The following is a 23,684-nucleotide window of genomic DNA, read 5'->3' on the forward strand; positions in this document are numbered from 1 at the left end:
AATATCACATAGGCCCATCCTTAGTTCTCATCACAGATCTTCACATTTATCTACGCTTGGCTTTCGCAGCTCCGCAGAATAAGTGAGGTGAGCAAGTGATCTCCCAAGAGACTACTACAGGGCAGTTATCCCACTTAGTGAGCTATAAAATCAGACTGAAATACAGACATTTTCCCTGTCCACAGTATTTAGGAAAGAAAAGTAACCAGCAGTGTCTTTGGGGAAATTTCTCTCTCATTTTTGTTGAAAGAATGAGAGGGCATGACTCAAAATCTCCGTAGAGAAGTCCCAACCTGATGCTCAGAAATACCATTTTGAGGGCCTTTTTTTTCCTCCTAAAGAGAAAAATAAGGCATGGCTGGCAAAGTGGTGCTGAACACACATAGACTGGCTGAGGGAGAGAAATAGAGGAATCTCAATGTGTTTGGTATTAGAAGTTGCAATAAGTAAGTCATATCAGAAGACATTCACATGAGAATCACATGGCAGGGAGTTAGAAAAGGGAGGTCTATCATGGTTAACAAGGATTCTGTATTCTAAAACAGGATGGTGGAATTTATATAGCTTGAAATAACCTTAGAGATTGAATTCATCTTTAGGATTATGGAGGTTAAGTGACTTTCCCAAGGTCATGTGTTTAATAAGTAGCACAGACAGAGTACAAAATCAGATCCTCAGACACTCTTCTCGCTCCACTACAAATTGTGTGTCATGTGTGTTTATTAAGGGCCTTTAAATAATTTATTTCACATTTTGCTCTTTTGAGCTTCCTTACACCAGGGAAGAATGATCATAGCTCCATTCCTTAAGCTTAACTGCATCCCTTTCCCTCCTCCCCAAATAAAAGATGGAATGAGGAGATTGAAAATATAAATAGGCTGAATAATTTTTTAAAGGGATTCCTGATGATAAGTCAGGCAGGCCAATAGCATTACCAAATTTTTAAATTTGAGGAAAGCAATACAGATCAGTCAATAAGCACTCATGCAGCACCTGCCCGTGTTAGACACAGTTTGGCCCACTCTGGCCACCATCCTTACCTTGGTCCCCCACCTCCACCCACCCAAGAATTTGGCCTCTGGAACCAGCCTGGCCTCTGGAAGGTGAATTTTCTTTCACCTTATCTTGCCTATAACCAGACCTCCAAAGCACCTACGAGTGGGCTTTCATTTCTAAACCAAGCTTTGCATCTTTACAAGGTCACCTCCCCTTTTATGGACACTTTCCCCATTAGAAAGTCAACTCTTTGAGGGTAGGGACTTTTTGTTAGCTTTGTATTTCTAACTCCATTACTTAGCATATTAAGTAATAATTATAGGTTTATGTGTTTCTCTCTCTCTCTCTTTTTCTCTCTCTTTCCCCCTTCTCCCCTCCCCTTATCTATCTCTCTCCTTCTTACTCCAGCAAGACTTCTAACAATTTTGGATGTGCTTAGTGGCTGCACACAGTCCAAACTCTTTTCTATACAGTTTTTTTGAGGACCATTTTCCTCTTGTCTTTCATGGAATTGTAGGTCCTGAAACCTGAGCTGTTAAGAGTGCCATTATTCAACAGATTGAATTCTTTATCTAAATGGTCCCCAGCTGACTGCAATGGGAGAGTGGTTTTCTGAGCAGCCACTGAAGGGTATGACCCAATCCATCTTTGCATGTGGGCTCCTGATAACTAGCAGCATGAGAGGTCACATTAAGAAATCTATCTGCCAGGCCACCTCATATGCATCCACAGCCCCGTTTACTCAACAGGAGCTCCGGGTGGGCTGTAGCTCTGACTAATGTGGCAGACACATTTAGCCAGAATGATAGAGAAAGGTCTTAGAGGGCTCAGACCAATGATTCACAGCCCACAGAGAGTATTGAAAGCTGTTTAGGACATGAAGCTTCCATATTCTACCCTTTCTCCATAAAACGAAATGGTGAGGAGTCACCTGTGGAGAGAACCAAGACACTGAAAACTGTCCCCCTCTGATTTCCTACCTTCTATTTTCTGCTACCATCATCTTCATCATCATCACCATGACAGGTATCGTTTCAATGGCAATGACTATGTGCCAGATACTTTGCTAAGAGCTTTACAAATCTTACCTCATTTGACCCTCACACCAACCTTGGGAGATGGGTTCTGTTATTATCCCCATTCTGTAGTTGAGGAAACTAAGGTAGGCAGAGGTTAAGAGTTTTACCCAGAGACACAGAACTAGTAAGTTATCTTAAGGCTGAATTTGAACTGGTCTTCCTCATTATAAGCCCAGCATTCTACCCACCATACCACTTGGTCTGTCTGCCCTGGGCTTCTCCTTCAGCCTGCATCTGTCTCCACCACTGCAGCTGGCCCACAGGCCTTGGAGGGAGGTGGAAAGAGAGAAGTACCAGCCAGATGCCTGCACGAACACCCCCTTGGTCTCACCAGACTTGATATCTTGCTTCTCTTGTCATCACTGTAAGCTTCTCGCAGCTGCTAAGATCACTTAGACTGCATCTGTCCCTGCAACAGACAGCTGTAGTAGAGAGGTGGGGAGAAAAGGAACTAGCAGTTTTGGAAATAAGGGAAGTTCAGGGGCTGTATTTTATTCTAACACCCCTACTTAAAACCTTACCCTGTTAGCCAGAAATTCTTAACCTTTTCTGTGTCATGGACCCCTCTTGAAGTCTGATGAAGACTCTGAACGACTACAATGTTTTTAAATGCATAAAATAAAATATGTGAGATTAGTGGATTAGGTAGAAATGGAGAAAGGAGAGAAACAAAGAGACAAAGAAAAGGATCTGGCTGTATTTAGGATCCTAGATTATGAAGAATTCTTCACTATCACCTCAATTCAATTTCATGGTTATCCAGACTTGTTTTGTGTGGTACAGGCTGTTACTATATAATATTCACCATTTCCACAGTAACTTACTGTACTCCTGGAGGTAACATTGTCTACTAGGAAAAGCCTTGGATTAGGAGTCAGCTAGAATATGAAATCTTAATTCTACCACTATACTGTAGACTGGGCTCTCAGTCATTCAGGTGAAGTTGCAAATCATTTCCTCTCTCAGTTAAGTCTTTAACTTAGGTTCAAAATGTCAGGTTCACAAGTATAGCATGCAGGAGGCACATGATTATAGACAGCAGTTTATTGGAAAAAACCTGGGGGCTTTAATGGAAGACAGTGTGTGGGCTGCATTAAGAAAAGCATAACTTTCAGAAAAGAGGAGGCAAGAATTCTTTTGCACTGTGCCCACATCACATCTTTAACAGTTCAGGTCTGGGCATTACAGTTTGATGGAAAGGACCCAAGACAGACCTAAGTCTGTAACATGGAGGTCAACTGAAGGGACCAGGGATGTTTAACCTGAAGAAAGCAAGGGTTTAAGAGGAAGACCTAATGGCGGTGTTCAAGAATTTCAAAGGCGGTAGCATGGAGGAGTTAGGCTTCTTTTGTTGGGCCCCAGAGGGCTGAACCAGCAACAATGGTTGGAAGTTGCAAAATGATAAAGCTAGACTGGATGTTGGGGAAAACTTCGTGGAATCTGAGAGTTGGAAGGGAACTCGGTGCCCACCTCTTTGTCCAAACCAAACCAAACATGAAAGGAAATGCCACTAGAACATACCCAAGAAGTGGTCATCCAGTCTCTGCCTGAAGACCAAGGACAGGAGGCCATCCCCTCTTGGGGGAGCTCATTCCACTTTGGGGCAGCTCTAATTTTTGACAAGTTTTTCCTGATACTGAGCTCAAATTTTCTTCCTCATAATTCCCATCTATTTCTCCAACAGGTGGCCCCATAAGCCCTGGCCCCAATAAGGGTCAAATTGAAAAACTTTAAATTTCATTTTAAATTTTAATGTTAATTTAAATTTAATCCCTGTTCTACCTGACAGCCCTTCAAATACTTGATCACAGCTCTCGTGTCCCTGAGTCTTCTTTCCAATAGGCTATAAAGTTCCTTCATAAGAAGAACGGAGAAAATGCATTTGCTTTATTTGAAGTTTGTAGGGCTCCCCTCCTCCCAAGAATTGGTTCCTGTGTAGTATTCTTAGGCATACTACACCTCCTTCAATGGATCCTCACATAAAACAGAATAAAGTAACCTGATTCTCTGCCCCTCCAACCACATACTCTGCATTTTATCATGCCTTTCATAAACCATGGCATATGGAAATGAACACAATACTCCAGATGAGGTCTGCTGAGAGCAAAGTACAATGCAATTGTCACCTCCCTATTTCTGCTTTCTGACAATTGGAATTGTCCAGAAATTGGCATGAGTCGCTTTGGGAGCTGCTAGTTCTCTTGCACTCTCTCCATTGAATGGAACGTGAGTACTGCTTTTGGCACATCGTTTGACTACTTGGTGACCAATGTCCCCAACAATTCTCCAGCTGTGTGATTCTGGGAGATAAATGTTTGCACAGCACTTGACAAAAGCTTAAAGAACTATATACATCAGGTCTAGCCACTGACTTGACTTTTTTTTTTGGACTAGATTTGAGGGTTCATCAGTGCAGAAATGTCCTCTGCCTATGCAGATCAGTAGCTGCTCTGACTTTTTCCAAAGCCTCAGAAAGTTGCCAGCCAGCATAGTGGATAGAGTACCTGCCTCAAAGCCAGGAAGACCAGGAGTCCCACCTGTGAGGCTGAGCAAACTACTTAACCATTTACTATCCCAGGGAATTTTTCTAAGGCAATAACTGAACTACAGGCTTTAAAGTTCGCAAAGCAACATATAGCTAGCTAGGTGGCATAGTAGATAGCTATGGACCTTGAGTAAGAAGGAATTCAAATCCAGCTTCAGAATTTCTAGTTGTGTGACCAACTGCCTTGCCCCTCCCCAAAAAAGGAAAAAAAAGAAATTTCACACTTGTTTCCATATAGACAAGTCATTTGACCTTAGCTTCTGTTTCCTCATATGCAAAATGGGAATAAGAGCACTTATTTCCTAGGATTGCTCTGATGATTAAAATGAGAGATATTTAAAACCTTTCAATGCTATAAATATTAGCTAGCATGATCATTATTTCTTATTATCTCATTTGAGCCTCACAGCAACCCTAGGAGGAAGGCGCTATAGGTATTATCTCCATATTACAGATAAGTAAACTGAGGAGGCTGAGAAAGCTTAAATGATTTGTCAGGTAATCACACAACAAGTAAGAGGCAAGATTTGAACCCGTATCTTTCTAATTAACTTATTCCCCTACATTCCAGACCATAGGCGAGACACCAAGAATACAAAGAAAAAATGAAAAAAGTCCTCTTGTCAAAGAGCTTACTTTCTGAGGCATACAATTAAGTAAATACAAAATCTGCACACAGCAAATATACTGTGACTTAAGTGAAATGATGGCCAAACATCTGGGAAGGAAGTGGTTCAGAAATGGCTTCATGTGGAAGGTAGCCCTTAAGAAGAGCCTTAAAGGAGGTGGAGGAGAGGAAGGAGTGCATTCCGGGCATGGGGAATTAGCAAGGGATAAAATACATTTATCAGGTGCAGCTAGGCCAGTTTGGCTGGAAAATAGCATGGATAGGAAGTAATGTAATATAGAAAGAGAGGTTGGAATAAGACTGTACTTAAATACCAAATAATTGAGTATTTTATCTGGGGAGGCAATAGTGAGCCAGACACTGAAGCTTATTGAGTGGGGCAGTAACTTAAATCCAGCATACTATGGAATACACCATTCTACCCCTTCTTTATTAACCTGGTACAACAGGATTACAGAAGGTACCACGTTTACATAGAAGGATCAGGGAACAACTGATTAAGTGAGTATCCTTCCCGTAACAGGTTATTCAACACAATCTCAGCAAACTTTTTTCTCTCAGTCTTCTATCTAGTCTGTTGCTAAAACATTTGGGACTCACTTTCTTTGAAACTGAAAGACAAGAGTATTGATGGAGATTAAGAAGCAAACTAGGCCAAAGCTCACAGATTATAGTCAGGCTGAAATTCTTCTGAAGCCCCAGTCTAATTAACAGCAGGTCTGGAGTTATATACACTCCAGAGTTCATCTAAAGCTTTATGGGCTGCCAAAAGCTGCCTTCTAGCTTTATCACATTCCTTGAAAACGAAAAACCAGCACACTCTTAAAAAACAAATTACAAAGTAGCCTTCCCATTAAAAACAGAGACAGTAAAATGGAACAACATATGGAAAGAAAGATTATGGGATTAGCTAATTACAAGATATGCCTAAGAATACTACACAGGAACCGGTGCTGGGGGAGGGGGAGAGGAGCCCTACAAACCTCAAATAAAGCAAATGCATTTTCTCCATTAGCAAATTCCCAGCATCTGCATTTTCCCCTCAAGAAGGGGATACAAATTACAGTGACCACGTAGAGGCTACATTTCCTTAATCCACAATATTCACACTAAAAACTGTTGAGAAATTAGACAGAAATAACTTGTTAGCACATGATGATTAGTATGTATATATTTTTATTCTTGTTCATAATCTGTTTTCCTTTTCCTCTTCTGATTAGTGTTGTATCTGAATATTAATGCAGTAACATAAATGTTTGAAAAAAATCTCCACTTTCTTCAATTAAAAATAGATACTGGATTCAAAGTGATCCTTTTTTCCCTAGAACTCTAAATCTTGAATAACAAGTGTTCCCAACCTTCACTTCATCTTCAAAGCAGTGATACCCCCCATCCCCCTCACCTCCCCCCTCACCCCACGCCCCCCGATTCCCCCCATCCCCAGCAATACACACACATACACTACCTAACCCCTGGGGGTTCTGGACACAGCAGGCACTAAAATTATGATTACTGACTGTTATGATTACTGAACAGATTTTGTTGAATCCAAAAATATTTCCACTGCCTGGCCAGAGTAGTGGAAACGTTTGTAAATGCAAAATGGAAAAAAGTGACTTTCAATTAAATAAAACTATAACTTTTCCATAAAAAAAAGAATATCAAATGATAGTTTACTAAGTGCATATATATGTATATATATATATATACATATATATATATATATACATATATATACACACACATATATTTGTATACACACATGCCTCATATCAAAAGTGGCTGACCTGCATTATAACTTTTTCAAAATGGAAATTCCTGCTAATTTAATGAAAATGCCTTTCAAAGCATACATCAATGACTACCCTTCAAAATAATCCAGCATGACGGGCAATTCCACAAATGAAGAGAAAACTGCTTTAAAAAAAACAAAACACACCATGACTACAAGGAAACCTTTAAGTTCAATGGAAATGGATAGCTAATCTGAAAGTGAAACAATAATATATGCAAATTTCACACCTAATCCGAAGGGTCACTTTTATTTTATTTTATTTTATAATCTCGTCCCCACAAATATAAATGCCCACATGGCATAGCTAACATGTACATCGGTTGGTTAACTGCTTTCCTTCATTCTTGAAGAGGACCATGATAAAGTGAAGTTTCAGTGTGTCCACTGTGGCTTGTGCAAACACCCCAAGTTAACTAGACTACCCCTTCCCCCACAGTCCAAACTCTTAGAACTCCATGCTTGTGCATCCTATTTAACACTTGAACAACTAAACGAGCTTGGCCTGGACTCTGCTTGCCATAAGCAAAGTCTAACATTTGCTCCAAGGAGTTAAATTTTAACTGCTGGCACCATAACATTACTGAGTTCACCTTTAAAAACAGTAAAACTTTCAGTCATTTAGGAAAATCCATTAAGTTTCTACGCCTTCCCCCACCCTCCAATAAATTTGCTTCCTGACAAAAAGCCAAGACAACTAGGAAAAAAAACCCAAACAACCCACCATTCTGATTTTAATATCCTACTTCTTTCCTCAATGTCTCGTGGACAAATTCCTAAGGTACTTCACGGGTCCATCAACACTTCCATCTTCCTTGCAGTGCTGGTACTTAGAAAGACTAGGCAATAGAGAGAATTGAAAAAAAGGTGACACAAGAGGTGACAACAAAAGGTCACCAACAAAAGGTCACCAACAAAAGGTGACACTTGTTTGGTCTCACTTACCTTCAGGGAAAGGGTTTGGCTGCACCACAAAAAGGAAGGCTCGGACAATTCTAAACAAAATTTCGATTGGTCCAGAATCAACGTATAGGTTGGTCTCATAGTTTCCAGCTGGTAGGTACTCCAGATCCAAAGTTCCAGTTGTTGTCTGGTGCACAGACTGCCCCTCTGAAACGGGACCTCCAAGCAGCATCAGCAACAGCAGCAGGCAGAGGACAAAAGCCATCTTTTAGCAAGATTCAGATAACATGAGGGAGGGTTTTCGAGAGAGTTGCTTCTTCTTCTGAAGCTGGGAAATGTTCCCCGCAGGTGAAGAGATGGGTTTCTGTGAAGCAAGCCAATGACATGAGCAGGTGTGTTCATCAGCGTTCTGTGGTGGCTGAGGCTCCTCCTCCCTGGATTAAGTGGGCATCTGCTCTGAACTGAGGGAGGAGGTCTAGTCTGGGAGTGAGTGGAGACACCAACCCTGGCAAAGAGATTAAAAGAAAAGGCTTAACACCCACACCCTCCCCTTTTAGAACAACTCATACCTTCCCCTCAAGGAGCAACTCCAGGAAAAGGTGAGGTTGCAATTAGAAACCCCCACCTAAAGTACAAGAATGCACATCAGATTCCAGTAAGGTAACCATTAATAACAATAGCTCATATTTCCAAAGGCTTTAATGTTGGGCAGGTGATTTACTAAGACTCGGGAGCCTTACAAACAATTCCTAGAAATAGGTGCCTTTATCAGTAGCCTCAGTTTACAAAAGATTCACTTCAGGGTCACACAGACCTAGTGTGTGAGAGAAAGGAATGGAGCCAGGTTTTCCTGACTCCAAGTCCAGCCTATTATCCACCAGAGGACCCAGGTATCATACTGATCTCCCCACCACCAGAACCTTCGACCCTACCCCTGGGATGTGTGCTCTGAGATAAGCTTTTGCCTTATCTTGCCCAGAACCAGACCTTTATGCCAATTCCCAGACATCTCCTTTGGTTGGTTCTCCCATTAGAATATAATCTTCTAGAGGGCAGGGGGATTGGCTTTTATTTGATCCCCCAGCACTCAGCCCAGTACCTGGCACATAGAAAGCACTTAACAAATGTCTGTCCTAGCTATCAAAATCAGGATGCTTTTACATTAGAAATCAAACAGGAGTTTGTAATGATGCTGAGGAGAGGAAGAGGAGCGCTGGAAGCGGGGTGAGAACTCAGATCCTTGAAGAAAAAATCATCTCCTTCATCTGTAAAATGATAAGGTTGAACTAGGATGATCTCTAAAGCTCCTTCCAGCCCTGCCTCTAATATTCTGTGAGTCTATTCTGGGAATGTTAAGAAGTCATACAATATGCTCTGGCCATGCCTTTCTTCTAGGATTCTGAAGGGTGCAGGCTCCCTTGCTGCAGGCAGAAGGGCCACTGGATTTGGGTAAGTATTTCCCATTATTACGACTTCTCAGTTTCCAAATCTATCTTCTATGTACGTTCTATTTCCTAGGAAACCAGGCAGGTCAAATGAGGGGCCAGCTCACAGGGGTCCAGAGTTGCTTAGGCTGCTCAGGTTTTTGCGGTCCCCGTAACCCCCATTCTTTTTAAAAAAAAGAAAGAAAGAAAATATAGGGCACACAAAAAACTAAGACATAATTAGTATTATTTAGCAAATGCTTTTCTAGTCTTTTCCTATTGAAATGTCCTAATTATTAAGGGGAAATCTGGCTTTCATACAATGTCACATTTAATAGTAAGCCCAGTTAAAGCCATTCAAATGTTCATATGATTTTAGAGTTGAAGGGGATCTCAGGGATCATCTAGTCCCTTCATTAATTTGTGGATGATGGAAACTAAGATCAAGGTCCTTTCAAATAGTAAGTGGAAAAGCTAATGTTTCAAAGTTGCTATATTTGAGGATCCCATTGGGTGCAATGACTTTTGTTTTATACCCAAGCTTCCCCTCCTCATCATCATACTGGTCCCAGAAGAGGAAGAAGCATGTGTCCTGTTCCTCAGTGTCACTTCCACATTCTCCCTTTCTCACCTTCCATCAGCAGTCTTTTAATCTTTTGAGGATCACAGAATCATTCTATCCAGGTCCTGGTGGCTCTTTCCTATCAGTCTTTAAGTCAGTCATTCTCCTTTCTCAAGGAATTCAGTACTTGGCTCAGCCTTCTTCTCTGCCTCTTTATACCGGGGTACTTCAATTTACATTGTGTTATTGCCTCCAGTCTTCTCCTTCTTAGCCTATTCACCCTAACTTCCATGAGTTATACCTTCACTTGCTCACATACAGAGATGCTCATACCTTTCATCTTGTCCTAAACGCTCCCACCTTCACAATTTATAAGTAAGATGTAAGTAACACCACAATTTCTTATCCTTCCATCTGTCCCTGTGGCTCACACTTCCTAAACCTATTCTCAGTCCGTACCTCACCTTCCAAGTTAGTCCAACCCTTGTCTGGTTTTCCCAAACCATCACCTCTGCTCTAGCCTCACTTTCTTCCCTTTGAAATCTTGACCCTAGTTTAACAACACACTGTCTTCTCTCGTTAAGACACTTGCTACCTTGTCCTATTTCTACTCAAACCTTTTCAAACCCCAAGTCTGGAATACTCCCACCTACCATATGCCTTTTCTGCTCCTCTTCCCAGATTCTAAAGACTAATGGAGGAAGCCAGAGAAGAATGCTAACTGGATCCATCCACTATAAATTTGTTATCTGTTCTCACTGGTACACAAAATTACTTTTCCTCTTCTCTGATTGACTCAATCACACGAGCCTCAGTGATAGTTCTAAACCTTTCCTTCCTCTCCCTCAACCCCACCCCCAACTCCCAAACACCTAAATTATTCTCTCTCAGCAAATGACTTCATCTCATACTTTATTGTAAAAAATGAGGCCAAGTTTTGAAAGCTTCATTTATTCCCCAATTTTATATTTCAAATCACTTCACATCACCCTCCACACACACCTCTTTCTCTGTTCCTCTCTTGGGGAAGGTGGACCTTTTCTGTGCCAATACCATTTACATGTCATCCTTTTGATCCGATTCTGTACCATGCTCTTTCGATCATCCCCTCTCTCTAATTTTTAACCTCTCATTATTCATGGAATCTTTATCAAATGGCTCACAAATATGCCGAGATCTCCATCCTTTAAAAAGACTTTCATTTGAATCCCCTATCCGTCCAATTGTTTGTCTTACACCTCACCTTAGTTGGGAAATTCTTCAGATGAGAGATCCTAAGATCTTCCTGAAGACTTATTCCTCCTGCCTAGGTCTTTTAGACTGGAGGTCAGTAAATCAAGAGGCAAGGCTAGAAGACAAAAAATTTAATTAGCATCAGCTAATGGGTAGTTGATAGGTGGCTAGCAACTCTGCAGGAAAGAGATATGCACACATTGGGTTTTACATAGGTTTAGGGGCAGGTAGGTAGCTCAATGGATAAAATTCAGGGCCTGGGGTCAGGAAGACTCACCTTCCTGATTTCAAATCTAGCTTCAGACAGATGTTATGTGATCCTGGGCAAGTCATTTAACTGTTTGCCTCAGTTTCCTCATCTGTAAAATGAGCTGGAGAAGGAAATGACAAACCCCTCCAGCATCTTTGCCAAGAAAACCCCAAATGGGGTCCTAAAGAGTGGAACATGACTGAAATGACATAGCTGTGGGGTGGGTAGACTGTCAGGCTGCTCAGTGATATTCTTTATTTCAAAGGTAGAGGAAAGATAGACTGTCAGATGATTGGGGGTTTGGGCAGGTGGTGGAGAATGTCTGAACTGTAGAACCTTGGTGTCATCCTAAAGGTTCCCCTGTAGTACATGTCAGACTATCTTGGGTAAGAGATCTCTAGTTATAATCTTAGACCATTTAAGAGGACCAGAGTGGAGTCCTATCTTTTTAAATAGAATCAACATAATACACAGATTCCATTTCTTTGACCTCAAAGTTACTGTTTCTGAGGAGATATTTGATGGGAAGAGGATACAGTTCCCCTAAATTTACAACATACAGCTATGGTCCATTTCATCCACATCTTTCTTCCATAACCAGTCTTCCAGAAAAAGATGTCTATACCTTCTACCTGACCTTTCTCACCTCCCTCTCACTTCTCGCCTTCTAGCTTCCAGACTCATCACTCAACTAAAACCATTCCCTCCAAGATGACCAGTGATCTCTTAATTGCCAGATGATCACTTCTCAGGTCTCATGCTTCCTGACCTCTCAGCAGCATATAGTATTGCAGATATCCCTTCCCCCTGGACAATCTCTGCTTTCTAGGTTTTTCAAGACACCCTGCTCCCTCTCTTGGTCCTCCTCCCTATCTAACTTCTCCTAGATCTCTTTTGTTAGATCATCACCTTTGTCTTATCTCCTGTGTGAACTTCTCTTCCCCTCTGCCTCTCTCCTCTCTCACTCTCTTCCCCTCTGCCTCTCTTGCCCTATGCCTCTCTCCCACTTTCAGGTAGCATCTCTACGTAGGCAACTCTTATTAGATCTCTATACACATCCCTAGTTTCTCTCCCAACTCCAGTCCTTCATCATCAACTGCCTAGCTATCTCCAAGTGGATGTCCCAGCCACAGGATTCAGCTGAGAATCACGGATCTCAAGCCAAAGGGGGCATGAAGAGGTCTTCTGCTTCAAAAGCTTCATTCTGCAGATGAGGAAACTGAAGCCTAGGGAGGGTAAGAGACTTTCTCAAAATCACAAAGAGAATAAATAGTACCAGAATACAGGCCCCGATTCCTGAGCCTGACCTGGCTTATTCCATTGTATATCACACCCAAAAAAGAACTCTTTATCTCTTCTCCCAAACCCTCTATATCCTCCTACTTCTCCCAAACCCTCTATATCCTCCTACCTCCGCTCTTTCTTTTGAGGGCACCATTGTACTTTCTATCACCTACATTTGTAAGCCAGGAGTCATCCTCACCTCTTCCCTCTCCATTGCCAAGTCTTGGAGATTCTACCACCAGCCTTACCTCTTGTAACACAGTCACCCAAGTTCAAGGACTGATCACCCTTCCCTTAGGTTTATTACGATAGCTTCCTAACTGTTCTCCCTTCTCCAGTCTCTCCCCTGTCCACTCTTTCCATCACAGAGCTGTCAAAGAAATATTCTGAAATCCCAAGTCTGACCATGTCACTTCCTTGCTCAAAAAGGCCTAGAGGCTTCCACTGTTGCCTAAATAGATCTATGGCACAAAAATTCTTCTATTTGGCATTTACAGACCTTACAATCTGAGCCCAGGCTACCTCTCCCAGAAGACTGTGCCTTACTTTCCTGCACTCTCTACATTCCAGTCAAACTAACATCCTGGCTAATCCTGGCACCTAACATTATGTCTTCTTCCTCAGTCCTTTACCCAGCTGCCCCCCATATCTGGACCAGACACCCAATTTACCTCTGATTAGCAGAACCCCTATTGTCCTTCAAGATTCAGCTCCTTCCCAGGGCTGATCTTGACACCCCCAACAGCAGCAAATACCCCACAAAATTACTTTGTATACATTTGTACTTTGCTTCTGTGTACTTATCCTCCTCACAACAGGAGGTAAGCTCTTTGGAAATAGGAGCCATTTCCTCTCTGTCTTTGTATCCTCCAGGCCTAGCACATGGTAGGTAATTAATAAATGTGTGATTGGCCCAGGGTGGAATAAGACACTATATGCTTTGCTGGTAGATAAAGCTTACTTCCTTTTCACTAACTGGCAGAAAATAACATGAGATGTAGGATGCTAAATAATCCAAGTCATGACCTGCCCAATTAGGAAATTCATGATGTGTAAGGGCAACAGAAAGCAGATGCAAGGCCACTTAGGTTTAGTTCAATCTGTTCAGTTCCAGGAAAGTAAAATGAACTAGGGTACAGCCTTAGGATTACATCCTGTGATTCACTACTAACACTCGTGTTCACAAAGATCTTGGACTTGGAGGCTTCTTATTATATGGTATATAATTATTATTACGGTATATACTCCCACTCAGGGGCTTCCTTGGGAAGTATCAGAATTTGGTTAATGTTTTGAGTCTTCCCAATAAGATGAGGACGTTCACCTCCTATCCAAACACCCAGGTTAACAAAACATTAAATACAGGTGAAGTTACATTTAACCCAACAGAAAATATAAAGGATTTCTCCTCCCTTCTTCCATGACCCTCTCCTATCCACAGGGAACAACCCCCCTCCCCAAAGTCATCCCACTTTATAGCACCACCTGGAGAGCATCCCTCAAAAAGTCATCAACCATATAGCACCCCCTTGGGAGACACTAAAAATTCAGAAAGGACTTGGTGTTGCCACAAAGCCTCACCTCTATGTACAGCATCTTGTATTTAGTAGGTACATAACTCCATCCTGGCTTTCCAGACTTACTGAGCATTAGTCTTTTTAAAATTTGTTTCCTGTACCACCCTGCTACTTGGGAGAGAACTGTGAAACCGAACTGGCTACATCATGAGCTAAAAGATGTCACCACCATCCAGTGGTGGCAATTCTTTCTAAATTTCAGGCACCAGATTCATGGGCTAAAAGCAAATTCAGCTAGTGGAACCTGGTTTCAGTAGCATAAAGATTACAGGTCTTTGAATCCTGTGTGTAAAAGCAGAGGGAAAAGATGACAACAGTGGCTCCTTGGGGTAAATAGTTTTAGAGATGTGGTACTACAGTTGAAGAATTTAAAAAATCAGTAACTTAGAGATGGAAGTGACAGTAAGGACTATCCAATTTGAAACTCCATTTTACAAATGAGGAAACTGATGCTTAGGGAGAGCCACTGGCCCAAGGCCAACAAGTTAAACTCTGGGCGGGGGGAAACCTGCAGCCACTGAAGGTTCCCCACCCCTGCTCTAGGGCAAAGACCTGAATCCTGGTTATCCAAATCAAGTCTAATACTCATTGCCCCTCAGGAGAGAGAAAAGACCCAACCAGAAAGGAAAAGAGTAAGGTTGCTTCACCCTTCTGCTAATGGCTAGCCTTTTTCGCATTAATATTCTTATGTCTTATTTTATCTTCCAAATCAGATTAAGAACTTCAGTCAGGGTGGGTATGTTAATTCTTCTGGGTATCCCACAATAGCGTTCTGTGCACAGCTAAGCTTTCAAATTATGATCCACACTAGATTTAAAGCAGTACTAGAGTTTTAATGACAGCTTTAGAGCAGATATTTTTGTGACTGCTCTCAGTTCTTCCAACAGCTCCCTCAGTGACTATCCCATATTATCATGCCTTGGGGCAGGATATCTACAGAGAACCACTGAAGTGATTTATTTGAAAGATAATCTTGCTTAGGGTTCTGAATTATTAGGTTGGAAGAAAAGAGGAAGAGGTATGAACACAGGGAACCAGGCATAAGTACAATAAAATCTCATAGGGCTGACACACATCATTTCAGTTCAAAGGAACCCCAACCACCATTTAGTCCAACTCATATCCAAAAGGCATTTCTCAGGATAACATGCCTGACAAGTAGGTGTGTTCATCCTTCGTTGCCAAAGAAGACCATGCCATCAGAGAAATAATGCCATGACTTTGTTTTGAGTGAGGGAGGGCTGTGCAGGTCACCAGCCTCACTTCTCCACAGCCATTTGAATCCAGTGACCAGATATTCACGAGGATGACTGGAGATGACCCAGGATGAGGCAATTGGGGTTAAGTGACTTGCCCAAGGTCATGTAGCTAGTGAGTGTCAAGTATCTGAGGTGAAATTTGAACTCAGGTCCTCCTGACTCCTACACTGGTGCTCTACCCACTGCACCACCTAGCTGCCCATACCTAACAAGTGGTAATATAGATTCAGCTTCCCCAATGATGAAACCACTGCCTTCTCTGTTGGATAGCTTTAATTGTTCCCAAGGTTTTGGGGACTTCTACTCATTACTCATGTGGGCCCAACAGAATCCCTCTGCTCCCTCTTCCATATGAAGGCCCTTCAAATAATCCTTACTGCTTTCAGATGATCTCTATCTTTGCTACTTGGCCTAATTTCAGTTCTCTGGCTGGGCTTTCTGGGGATAAGTAGAGGAGAGACTCTGGAAGGGTTTTGGGAGAAAGAATAGAGAATTTGGAAGCTAGAAGGGAAACCAGCCAATTCAAGCCCCTCATCTTATAGATGAAGACACTAAGTCCCCAGGAGCTTACATTAATTTGTCCAGGGGTGATCCAGCTGGGTAGCCCCAAGGTCTGGGTTAGAACTAACCTTGGAGGTATGATTATAAGGTGCAAGAGATCCTCCATTCAAAAAAAAAAACCTGTCTCAAAAAGAACATAAATGAAGTTCATCTGGGCATCTAAAAATAAGACTTTGACTAAATTCATGGTTCTTTGTACCTAAATAACGGTGGATTTAAAATCAGAGGGTCTCAGTTCCTAACCTGGCTGAGACAGTTAATACCTTGTCATCTTTACCAAGCCTTATACATTTGTTGGGGTTCAGTTTCTCATTTGTAAAATGAGGAGGGATAGGTTGGATTATCTCTATAAGGTCCCTTCAGCTATAAATCCTAAAATCCCCAGGCCCTTGTCTCCTCTAAATCCAGTGTACTGCTTTCCACTATAGACAGACTTCTCTCTGTATGTATGCAGAACCACAAGGCTTTTTCACTTAGACTACAAGGAGAGGTTGGGGGGAGTGGGGGGGGAAGAACAGAAGAATCCTAGTAATCCCTATTTGACACTTCAATGCCTTAAAAAAAAAAAATCAATTATCTGGCCCTTAAGAGGAGTCCCCTACACCGGTGGAACGGTCCCAATGGAAAAGATTCATGTTGTCTGTGAGTCAGACCCCAAACCTCTCCCTATAGCAACCGATGGTCACAAGCAGAGAAGGAGGGCTTTCTCCCCACCCCCTCTCTCTTTTTAGGTATTCCCGAGGCGGCCAGCAGAGCCCACCCGCTCAACCCTGGCCGCCGCCTCCAAACCCCCTCCGTGGCTCCGGTGCCCCAAAGCAGCGGAATACAAAAGGAGTTTCAAAGAAGCCGAGGAAAGGAGTCGGGGCAGAGGGGGCCAGACTCCAGGAATTTAGCAGCTGAAAGGGAGGGGGCGTTGGGGAAGGGGCGCGTGGAGGTTACCCGAAGTAACTTGACGGGAACTCGCGCAGGAGAGAGCGTAACCTCGCAGCAGCCTGGTCAGGCCGGGGAGGTATCCCGGCATCCGGAGCCCCCACACCCAGGACTCTACCTCCTGCACCGTCCCCGCTTCCCCAGGAGCGGGACTGGGCTGAGCCCAACCCGGACTGGGAGGGTTTCTGGAGGGGGCGGTCAAAGGCGCCTAAACTCCCAGGCTGAAACCAAGCTCCACCTCTCTCCCTCTTCTGTCCTTTGTTGTCCGGGGCCAGTGTCTAGGGACCAAGGCCGGGCTCTCGGCGGGTCGGTGCCCCAATCCGCTCGCCCCTGAGCCCTTCCCTCATCCCATCGCCACCCTCTACCTGTGGGCCAAGCCGGCGCTAACACCAAGCGAAAGATCGAAAGCTTCCAGCTTTCCCTTTCCTCCTCCCCCGCAGGGTCCCAGTTTAAGAAGGCTCCTCGCGATCTCCCGAGGATATAAGCAGCAAGATGCCTCCGGCCGAAATCCCGGGGGTGGGGTGGGGGCGTGGGGAGGGAGTGGAAGAGGTGGGGGCGACCATGGAGAGCTCCTGTGACCCCTCCGCAGGCTATTTCTGCTTCTCCCTTCCTGCAAACTAGGTAACGCATCATCTCCGCACCTTCCCAGCGGGGGAGCAAAGCGGGAGGGAAGATCCATGCAGATTCCTAGAGGAATCCTCGTCCTGAAGGAGATGCCCATCTTCCACCTTAGTGTCCTTAACCAAGCCCTTCTCCCATCATGCCCCCCACTCCTAGCTGCCCTCCCTACAAGTCTCAGCTTCCCAGAAGGCGAGTCCCGAGTTCCCTAAGGACCTCGGATAAAGTCACAACACGGGGGTGGAGGTCGGGGATGAGTCCCCTCTATTTCTCCAACTCAGCCCCAACATGGACCTCTTCTCCCTCACGTCTCTTCCCCTACTGTAAAGCGAAAACCCTTAATCTGCGCCGCTGGAAAATTACAGCCAAAGTCAAAAGTTTGCTCCCTGCTCGCGCCCCCCCCCCCCCCAGCCCCAATTCCCAGCGTCCTCGCCCCAGCTTGCCCTGCCTCCACCTCCCGAATGCCTCTTTCTGCCCGCAACCCCATTCTCCCTACCGGAGCTCCTGCCAGATGCTCCTAACACTAGATACAAGGGGGGAAAGGGGAGCTCTACTCCATTCCCTCCCCACTTCCCCCAGATCATCACTTCCCTTGACTTCCAAGTGCACGCAGTCTCCCCCAATTCCCTCTTCCCTCCCCCCTTTTCATAGGTATTTTCCCAGCTACTGGAAAGAGGAGCCAAAGGGGAGGGTACTCACCTCCCAGCAGCTGCTCGCAGCTGCTTCTCTCCTCTCTCCTAGCAGATCTCCTTAACACCCAGTTGGAGGGCTACACCCGCGGCCAGGGACCGGGCTACTTCGTGGGCCCCCGCTGCCCGCCAGCAGCACCAGCTGCTGCCCCAGCTGCCGCCTTCTCCTGCTCCTTTTCCCTCTCCGCGCAGAGCGTAGTCTCTCCTCCCGCACACAAACCAGCCTTCCTCACTGGCTCGGTGCTCCGCAACCCTCGAAGCCCCGGCTCATGAATGATTTATGAGTCACGGAACCCGGCCTCCTATTTCAGGGGACCACCAGCTGGGGTTCCGGAGACCCCTCCCCTCCTCTGCACTCGCACGCGGCCCCCGCCTCCGACCGAGTACCAGCCAGTGCAGGGTGCAGGGAACCCGGCTCAGACTCCTGGGGGAGAGAGAAAGGGGGCTTTTCTACTTTGTACGAACCTCCTAAAGTAGAAAAGCACCCCCGCCAGCCTCTACCCCCAACTGGGAGGGGGGCACGTAGCTTTGCTGCCCACCTCCATCGGAACATCCAAGAAACCGGGGGACCTGTTGAGTTCTCAAAGTGGTGCTCAAGTCGTGATTGGAGTGGGGTGGGGCGGTTATCAAGTGCTGCAGAATTTTGAATTTGCAGGAAAATATTCTCTCCTTCCCTTCTCCCCCCACCCCCAACCCCAACCCCCTAGATGCATGCCCTTGTAAAGACCCCCGGTAGAGAGCTAGGTTGGGGAAAGCAGAAAATGTGCTCCTCCAGAGGGGTTCTGGCACGGTGGTGCCTTTTATAGTACATGTATTACGGAATGTGCAGCCCTAAACTAGCTTGGGCATTTGGGAGACCGGACTGTTCTAGTCCCAGTTCGCAATAGTGCCCTGGGGCTTCCCAAGAACTCTACAAAAAGTGAAATCTCACTAAGCAGGTTCTTGGCCTTTCTGTCTGAGTCTCTCTTATCTCTCACACAACTTCCGGGTAGGGGCAGGACCTTGTAAAGGACAAAAGCAGAGTTTGCCTGTGAGCCCAAAGTTTTGAAATCCTTAATAATTTCCCGAGCCCAGGATTCAAACCTGTGTCCTCCAATTCTAAATCTAATTATCTTTGCACTCCCGGCACCTTGGCTTTCTCATTTGCAACTGCTACACATTTATCTCCTTGGATGACGTTTAGAAACGAACGCGTCTCTTCTGGGTAACTTTGCCTTTTCGAAAAGGTGGCCAGTTTCCCTGAAGTGGTAAGGGATAACCGCCATATCTGTGACCAGGATCTGGGATCTGAGGGGGGTGACTGCTGCAGGGGAGGATTCAGCTTCTCATTTACCACCTTTGCTTTTTTTATCCCTTTCCTTTTTTAAATCTCATTCAGTAATATATGTATTAAGGCCCTGTGCTTGGCACTGGAATGTATTAGAACAAAATGGCTTCGAGAAGCTAACTTTTGAGTTGAATAATACAACTTTTAGTAGATAAGTAATTACTAGTTAATTTGATCTGGGAGGAGAGCCTGGCTAGAGGAAGGGAAACTTCCTGGTAGGATTTGATTTATGCCTTGAGGGAAGTATTTTACTCTCTCTCCTTCACACCAAATCACACATCTCAAACACAGCCAGTACTGTCTACCTTTTGGACAAATACATAAAGTTTAATTAAATGTTGATAAAGATCAGGACCATGAGATTAGGAGCTTACTGGAAATGGGGCTGTGTCTAATATGAGTATTTGAGGTTGCAAAAGATGGGTGAAGATAATGTCTAGACCTAGTTCTATGCAATGTGGTGAGGAAGGGGCTTTGCAAACCTTGAATCACAAATCCATGTGATTTATTATTATTAACTAATCAATAGAGGCAGCCTGGCTTAATGCTGTTGGTTTCAGGAGACGTGAGTTTAAGTTATGCATCTAACATGTACTATCGATGTTATGCAAGTCACCTAACCTCAGGCAACTCCCAAAAACTATAGGTTACAGAAGAATTCTAAGTGGGAGTTTTCACACTGGGAGCTCTCTAAACTGATTTGAATTCCGGACCAAAAGCAAACAAAATGAAAATATAAACAAATTGGGACAGGAGCAAAAGACTCTGGCCAGCTGGGTAGTTGTTCAGTCACTTCTGACTCTTCATCACCTTGTTTAAAGTTTTCTTGGCAAAGATACTGGACTGGTTTGCCATTTCCTTCTCCACTTCATTTTACAGATGAGAAAACTGAGGCAAATAGGGTCACACCTGGGGTCACACAGTCCATGAGCTTGTGAGCTTCTGAGTCTTCTTGACTCTAGGAGAGGCACCCTGTTCACTTTACCACCTAGCTAGAGAAGGGTTGGGAATGGGACCTGGACCCCTGAAACTTTCCCATACAACTCAGCCCCTGAACCCATATCTCTGGTATTTTCCTGAGGCACCCAGCTCTTTCCAGTCAATAATCCTTTTAACTGCCCTTTCATTGTGACCCTCATAGTCTTTTCTTGGCCCCATCCAGGATACTTGCCACTCCTTAATCCCATCCAGATCTTCCCATAATCAAAGTGACTTAATTTGCCCCCATAAAATTGTTCAAATCGTTAAAATCTCCTCAGTTTCTATTGGTGACACAATAAACCTTGTCTCTGACTGAAAAGGTTTGAGTGGTCAAATTCTTTCCAGGCAGACCTGCTTTGCCCTTCCATTTTGGGGTTCTTAACATCTGAGACCACAACAATGGTATTAATGCTGCATGTGCAATATGATAAAGTCCTTCTAGGCCCTGATGCTATTCCAAAATTTTTCCACATCACAGCGTAATAGAAAAAGTCCAGCACTGATTGGCTGGAACGGCTTCTGTAGTTTTCTACCTTTGTGATCCTGGGCAAGGCAGTAACCTCTCTGCAGTTATTCATCTTTGAAAAGAGGGTGTTAGACCAGAGAGCCTCTGAGATCCTCCTCTAGTTTTAAATCTAAGATCCCATGAACCAAACCAATCACAGTTACCTAAAGCAACCCCTCCTCTGAAGTCTTCTTACAATGCTTCAGCTTGTCCTGGCCACCTAGGGTTTTGGAAGTCTATGCCAACAGATAGGTGGCAATCTGTAGGAGAAGAGAAAGTACCCACAATAATGACTCCAAGATTCCTAAAACTCTTATCTGACTTGTCCATGGCTTCGTAGGTGTGGTTTAAGGGTATATTATCATTTTCCACCAAAGCAAATCATTAGAATAAAATATGAGGTCACCATTTCAGTTCTATTTATAGTCTACATAGAAACTTAAGTGGAAGGTCTTCATTTTTATTCCTGGCAAAATTCAGCAAACATTTATTAAGCACCTACTAAGGGTGAGGCAGAAAGGAAGCATAACATGATCGATAGACAGATGGCCTTAACTCAAGGAAAATCAGAATTGAAGTTCTCTCTCTTACATTTACTGACTGTGATGCTGAGCAAGTAACAATCTCTCGGACTACAGAGTAAATAAATCAATAGTAAACAGTATAAATAAAGAGTAAATAAGTAAATAAGTTTATATAACACCTACTATATGCCAGGAACTATGCTAAATGCTTTACAAATATTATCTCATTTGATTGGTAGAAGGAATTTCCACTCTGGGAGGTCTTAACATCAATTATATAACAAGTATAGACAAAAAAAAATTTTTTTAATTCAATTTATTTCAAGACCACTGTGAAATCATCCCTGACCTCAGGAAGCTTATGTTCTACATAGAAGATCAAACATGTATATATCATATACATCAGCACTAAGCAGTAGAAGAGAGAGAGAGAGGTATAACGGAGGTAGTCAGGAAAGGAAAGGCCTCTGGTAGGAGATGGTACTTGAGCTTGGCTTTGAAAGGTACACTTTTCTGACTAGAGGGAGCACTCATCCAAAAGCAGAGGCAAGAGATATATTGTTATGCATGGGGAAGTTTTAGCAGGTCAGTAAGACTTGAAAGGAGTATGCATCAAAGGGAATAATTTGAAACAAGACTAGAAAGGTAGGTGAGAACCATATGGCAAAAGGCTTTAAACAAACTGAAGATTTTTGTAATAATAATAATAACTAGAATTTACATATTGCTTACTCTGTGCTAAAGACTTTATTCTTTCTTTTGCTCTCCCTTCTAGTTCTCCATACAAATCTTCAGAACCCCAAAATATTGTTTTTCTTATTTAATCTCTTAATACCCTTCAAAGATATTAAGATTCTAAAGGGACACTTTACTCACTATTTAAATGTTAGCACTACATCATGTTGCAGATTTTTTTATATACAGATAAAGAGCTTTGTATTTACATGGAGCTACTTGACTAGTCTTTAAACCTGTATCATTCTGGCTTTCATTGATTGGCCAATAATAGGGCCAGAGAAGCCTCTGGGGTTCATTGTTTAGGTTTTGATTGCTTAGCAAAAATAGCAATTGTTTTGTTTTCTGGCCAAACTCTAAGAATCTTCCCCTCCTATCTTTGGAATGGTAAATTAGGCCCTCTTTGATCTCAATTCTTACCTGGCCCTTAGTCATCGAATTGGTGTGGCCTCAGACAAACTCAGACCTGGGAAGGACTTTAATTTAGAAAGGCCAAGGTCACCAACTGCATCTGGGGCCATGTACAGTCTTCTAAACATTTGTTTTGCCTTTGGTTACTCAAGATGTCATTGGTTGTCTTTGAGAGTGAACAACCAAATAACACATAGTCAAATATCATGGAAATCATTACATCTGCCTTTCTTAAACCAGAATTTGAATATTAAGCATTCATTAATCAGCCAATAAACATTTTAAAGCATTTACTAAGTTCCAGACACTGTGCTAAGCTGGGGGTACCAAAAAGGGCAAAAGACAATTCCTTTCCTAAAAAAAACTCACCATCTAATGGAAGGAGATGATGTGCAAAAACCTACATACAAACCAGCTACGTTGTAGATCAATTGGAGATGATTACCAAAGAGAAAACATTAAAATTAAAAGGGACTGGAAAAAGCTTCCTTTAGAAGATGAGCCCTTAACTGGAACTCGAGGGAACCTAGGGAAGGTAGGAAGAGATGAGGAAGATCATTCCAGTGTATCAGCAAGCACCACAGCATACAGAGGAAGGCCTGAAGCACAGGTTCTTAGATCTGCTTTTCTAAAAGAAAAGTAACTTTGAGAAGGGTAAGCAATCTTATTTTAATTACCATACCAACAGAGAAAATACAGACAGGGCTTCCAGTTGTCTGACCATAAGCAATATATACATCAATACCAGAGAGAGAAACACCAACAGATGGGTTTTCAAACAGCTTCTTAAAACAGCTGCCCAGAGTCTCACCTGGTACATGAACCTTCTTCAAAAATGGAGCCCCAAAGTAAAACTTCATTTCAGAGTATA

General features: G+C 43.3%; 1 protein-coding gene across 11 annotated transcripts in view; it reads right to left on the reverse strand.

Annotated features, from left to right (window-relative positions):
• Positions 1-19,009, reverse strand: part of PROM1 (prominin 1) — a 145,901-nt gene extending 126,892 nt beyond the window's left edge. For 3 of the 11 annotated variants that reach the window (XM_072620315.1, XM_072620317.1, XM_072620316.1), the window contains exons 1-3: positions 18,341-19,009; positions 11,173-11,277; positions 7,986-8,448 (exon numbers count right to left, since the gene is read on the reverse strand). In XM_072620315.1, the coding sequence (XP_072476416.1) occupies positions 7,986-8,208 (223 nt within the window). In that variant the 5' untranslated portion in view covers positions 8,209-8,448; positions 11,173-11,277; positions 18,341-19,009. Of the gene's footprint in view, positions 1-7,764; positions 7,950-7,985; positions 8,449-11,172; positions 11,278-17,032; positions 17,354-17,388; positions 17,769-18,340 lie in introns of those variants that run through there. The other 8 variants (XM_072620309.1, XM_072620311.1, XM_072620310.1 and 5 more) reach the window with 8 other exon arrangements.
• Between the last annotated feature and the right edge of the window lie 4,675 nt (positions 19,010-23,684).

This window comes from Notamacropus eugenii, chromosome 6 (genome assembly GCF_028372415.1).
Source record: "Notamacropus eugenii isolate mMacEug1 chromosome 6, mMacEug1.pri_v2, whole genome shotgun sequence".
NCBI lineage: Eukaryota > Metazoa > Chordata > Mammalia > Diprotodontia > Macropodidae > Notamacropus > Notamacropus eugenii.